The 5,000-nt window shown below is 35.4% G+C and overlaps 1 protein-coding gene across 1 annotated transcript in view; it reads right to left on the bottom strand.

The window, feature by feature from the left end:
• The window catches only part of LOC113822817 (uncharacterized), a 67,298-nt gene that overhangs the window by 46,651 nt on the left and 15,647 nt on the right, over positions 1-5,000 (bottom strand). The window contains exon 2 of the mRNA XM_070125679.1: positions 4,223-4,338. Within this exon, the coding sequence (XP_069981780.1) occupies positions 4,223-4,337 (115 nt within the window). The 5' untranslated portion in view covers position 4,338. The remainder of the gene's footprint in view (positions 1-4,222; positions 4,339-5,000) is intronic.

Below are 5,000 nucleotides of genomic sequence, written 5' to 3'. Positions count from 1 at the left end.
TTTAGCCAAAGGTATTCAACTCCATTGGCGGGAAACACCCCATCGCCCACGCAGACGTAGGGCAGCTGGGCTGGGCCTTGGAAGGCCACTAAGGTGACACCGGCTTGGTGGCTGATATCCCCTGGCCCGCTTAGTTCCCAGGCCACACAGCTGCCCGCCCATTGCTCCAAGGGATCTGCCATCAATTGCACTTTGCATCATGTGATGCCATCCGCGTACATTGGGTTAAGCATGATTTACTAGATTATGTCAGTTTTAAAAACTAAAAAGAACTCAAGTACTTTCTTTTCAAAATCAAATCATGCTTAGCTTGGTAAACTGAACTAGAATTACTAAATGTAGTTTTGGCATTGAAAGTAAAATATTTCTTTAAATAACTCTAGGACCACTTGGAGTTACTATGGAAGTTAAATATCTGCATCTGCTCTTGTTTGCAAGATATGGCAGTTCCACAAATCCTGGCATCCTTTCCTTATTGGAGAGTGAAATTGACTGTATCTGAGAAATTCATACATCTAGCTCCTTGCTTCTGGATAGGAAAGTATCTGCACCTATATATTTAGTTTACACAAAAAACCTGTAAAGCAAAACTTCATTTCACACATCATCAACATTTCTGGCTCTAAAAATCCCCATTCCTGGTTCTGCCTGCTTAGACAAACTACATGTAACAGATTTTGTCCATGGAGCAGTAACTTGTTTACTGCCCATTAACCCTCAGTCCCTTTAAACTATTCAGTACCTGTAGCTAGATTCAGTGAAGGATGGATTTGTCTTTAGGAAAGTCATATATCACAGATGTTGTCTATGTTTGTGGTTGCCATACCTTTTTTTCAGTAATGCCACCTTAAATTCATTTAGTCCCTTCTACAGGATTCTTTCTTTTAACCCACCCAATACAGAATTTTATCCAACCAACAAGCCAGTAACTGTGATGCTATTATTGGAACTGATACTTAGGAACTAAATTTACCATGAGAATATGAGACTCAAACTCTTCCAATGCAATAATACATATCCATAGCCCTGCCTAGATTCACAAAGGCAAGAATACATGCCATAAACTGAATTTTTCAAACTTCTCCAATGAGAGACAGTACATGGAGTTCATAAGACACAAAAAATAAACTGAATTTACAGTATCTATCAACCTTATTTGGTAAGTCTAAACAGATGATGAGGCTCAAGTAACACAAGCTAAGCTAAATATTTGTGACTTTGGCGAGATACTGTATACAAGTTTTATGCAATTATATGATGATATGTTGTTGCTTGAACAGAGTTTATTTCACTTTGAAATCTCGTGACAATTACTTTAGGAACTCCTGGTCCATGGTACAAATTTCTAAGATACAAATATACAACACATCCTAAAGGGTGTATAACTGAAGGTCACAGCTCTCTGCCAATTCCAATCATTCATGTGTATAAGAGTTTCCTTTCTAGTTATCTTCTTGGTCACCATCTTATACTGGTTCTATCCACACAGGCTGACTATGCCAGAACTTAGCCTCCCTATGCTGCAAGAGCATAAATATTTTTGTATATATTTACACAAGTTATGGTGTCAGGTGATCTTTACCCACTAGCGACGGTACATCTATAAGCCGAAATGAATATTTTCTGGGCAGCTTCACCATGGGCGACAAAATCAGAGTGCAAGCTCCGATCTGGCATCACATGGGTGGGACGCCCGGCAACATTTACTTTTCCGGGCATCGCGCTGGTGGGACGCCCGGCAATGTTCCCTTTTCTGGGTGTCTCATATGTGGGACAACCATCATAAGTGGGTCAAAGAGAAGCACTGGCGAATAGACGTTAATACCAATGCACCTATTGGTCAATCTTTCCTTGCCACTGTTTGTATAATTCATCTAATTAAGAAAAGCCTTTATCATTTCCACTATGTACTTCTATACAATTTTCCAGTGAGGGGTACACTTGATATACCATTTTATTATCAATAACCATTAAAATCATTTACATTGCAACTTTGTATAATTCACATTATGCACATATTAGCTTCTGCTGATATATTTCAAAACAAAAAGGGATAAAGTTTACTTTACAATGCATAAACACAATGATCACCTCAGTTATCAAAATATTTGAATCTAAAAGTCTGTGCAATCCTTTGGACAATTGCCTCAATCTTCAGCCCATTGGATCTGGATGCTTCACAGCAATCATGTAGTCCAAAATACAGCCATTAGCTGCTGGGTGCATGGTTTGTAGGCCAGGCAGACACAAACACTCTAGTGTGGTGACAAGACTACATGCCTCCCCTTTATAATGTTTATTGCCATTTTCCAGTGTCTATATTTGTCATTCGATTTGCTTTATCCTGATGGTAATAGACTCTCTTCCTTGCACATCTCATTTTTCTATGTAGTCTATAACCAAGTGCAATAATAATTACAATAAGTAACACTGTTATTTATCCTTTTTTAATCTTTTCATAACATTCAATTTTATGTAATAGAACTTAGCCACTGGTCACGGTAGGTAGCATAGGATCCTAAGCATGGAAATGGCATCCTCCCTGGAACCAGCCATCAGTCAAATTTTCAGTCAACAGCATGTTCACATCACCCACCCCTCAAGCCAATGTGATGATCACATCATCTGGATAGTAGGGGTTAATAAAAAGTCTGGAGCACATACTTCACATACCATGAAGTTATCAAATTAAAATTTATTAACTGTATAACCAATACAGTACACAAACATTGCAGCTGGCTGCAAATTATATGAATTTTTATTTCTTTCAATTAAATTCATTTGGAATAATGGGTATATCATAACACTACAACTTCTACATACCCTGTAAACAACAATATTTCATTTTTCTAAGTTTTTCTCTGCAAGGCCATGTCTTCACTGGCAGTAAGCTGGCATTTACAAACTGAGACAAGTTCTGTAACACTGTAATCTATGGGTATGTCAACTACACCAGTTAAAGAGTGAAAGCAAATGCAAGCCAACTTGGGAAGAGTCCATGATTAACTTTTCTCACCTGTACCTTGGAGTTGAAGGATTTACTCCAACCTAACATAAAACAATTAAAGAAGAAAAAGTCGACTCAATCTGTTCATAAAAAAGTTTGCTCAGTGAGGAAACAAAAACACAAACCTGCTCTTTCCCATTTCTTCCTGTTCAAACTGCCCACTGTCATTTTAGACTTGCCCTAAGGTTAGATGCACTTACACTAAGATGCACCTTCACTTTGAATCATGCAAAAATTGACTTATGACAGGGAATATTAGTCAAAATGCATTATTTTATATCTAAAATGCCTCACTAATAAATATATTTTAAGGTTATAGACTCTTGATCTAAATGTAAAAATGCAGTACAGCTGCTGTCATCACAACAATACCTTCCCATATGTCAGCACATTTGAAAATTGTCAATATTCAACTACAACACCTCTTCCAAAATTATTTAAATATGATACTAATATCAGATTTGAGTCACATTGCATGTATCTATAAAAAATACAATGAAAATCAGAATTTTATAACTTTTTCTCTTCTCTTAAAGTCTGCATTAATCATAACTAAAATAAATCAATGCATAGTAAATCTCTTATGAAACATTCTGCTGTGGGTCTGTTAAGTGAATCTGTCTCATAAAGTTAATATATGGTCTATTAGCATTAGCTGGTATGTGCCCAATTATAACAAAGCTGATAACAGAAAATTGTAAAAATCAAGGAGTAAAATTAACATGCACTACCAATGCAGCTATCTTTAATGCGCTGGTTGTGAGTTCATGCGAATCTTGCTGCATACAGAGGACTCCACGTGCTCAGCCAAGGAGTAAGGGCTAGTGAGTAAGCGCTAGTGACCTCATCTGATTTCCTTGTTCCTTGAATTTTTGGAATTTCTTTTCTAATGCTATTAATATCAATACCATTATCATCATAACAGACATTATGACTATTATATTAATAATTAATAAGATAACAAAAATAGGTAGGACTAACAATTACTTCTAGACACATTCAGTTATTTTTCATTATGGTTATAAAGGAAATCTATCAAAAGATTCTAATAATATAAATAACAATAATATAATTCTCATAAAGAGCTTAAACGATTCTGCCACTTAATAACATCACTTACACCAAATATAATATCTAAACAAAAATCAGAAAAATCATAAGTTTTTAAAATAAACACAACAAACTAGAGCAAAACAGAGAAAAAATAATAATTACCATTATCTGGTTCAGTATAAAGGCTATGGCATTCTCGCAGTATCTTCTCATTGACAGACACAGTTGCTGATTCAGCAGTGTTGACCGCACTACGCTGTTTCATCTTGCCCGACATTCTGTAAGAAAATGCTCATGTTACACTGTAAAATCTATTTTTCAGTCTACTGGATGCAAGAACATTTACTATCCACTGTATGTTTTCGTGAATTTTGTTGTACACAACTGGCTCCACAAAGAGTCAATTAGTAGGTCCTGCATGACCTCACCTGATTTTCCCATTCTTTAAATTTTCAGATTTTTTTTTCTAATGATACTATAATTGTTGACATTATGATTATTATGCTATCAAAATACTTGATAAAAAATTAAAGTCTTGATGACTAGACACTTGTGGAGTCATCTATATGTAAACAATTAATAAACTAAAATCCCAGTGAACATGTTATGCACTGCATACCATCCCTGCACAGTGGGATACATCAAGTAAAATGTATATTCCTTGTCAAATAGATTATGTACCATGTAATAAAAAAAAATGTGATGTTCAATGTAGTATTGTTTTGTGAAAAGTATTTATACAGATGTGGCTCCACAAGTCCTCAGTCATCAAGGAGTCAATTAGTAGTCTACGTGCCTCCCTTCCATTCAAATTTCTTGAGTTTCAAAGAAAAATGTTTTTTTCATCAATACCATGATTAATATCATCAATAGCACCAATCACTACTATAATTATCATTATTTATATCATCATTATTATCATCAACTTTATTAACATCGT

Source organism: Penaeus vannamei, chromosome 9, assembly GCF_042767895.1.
Source record: "Penaeus vannamei isolate JL-2024 chromosome 9, ASM4276789v1, whole genome shotgun sequence".
Taxonomy (NCBI): domain Eukaryota; kingdom Metazoa; phylum Arthropoda; class Malacostraca; order Decapoda; family Penaeidae; genus Penaeus; species Penaeus vannamei.
Note: the sequence above shows the minus strand (reverse complement) of the source record. Positions and strands in the feature narration are given on the sequence as shown.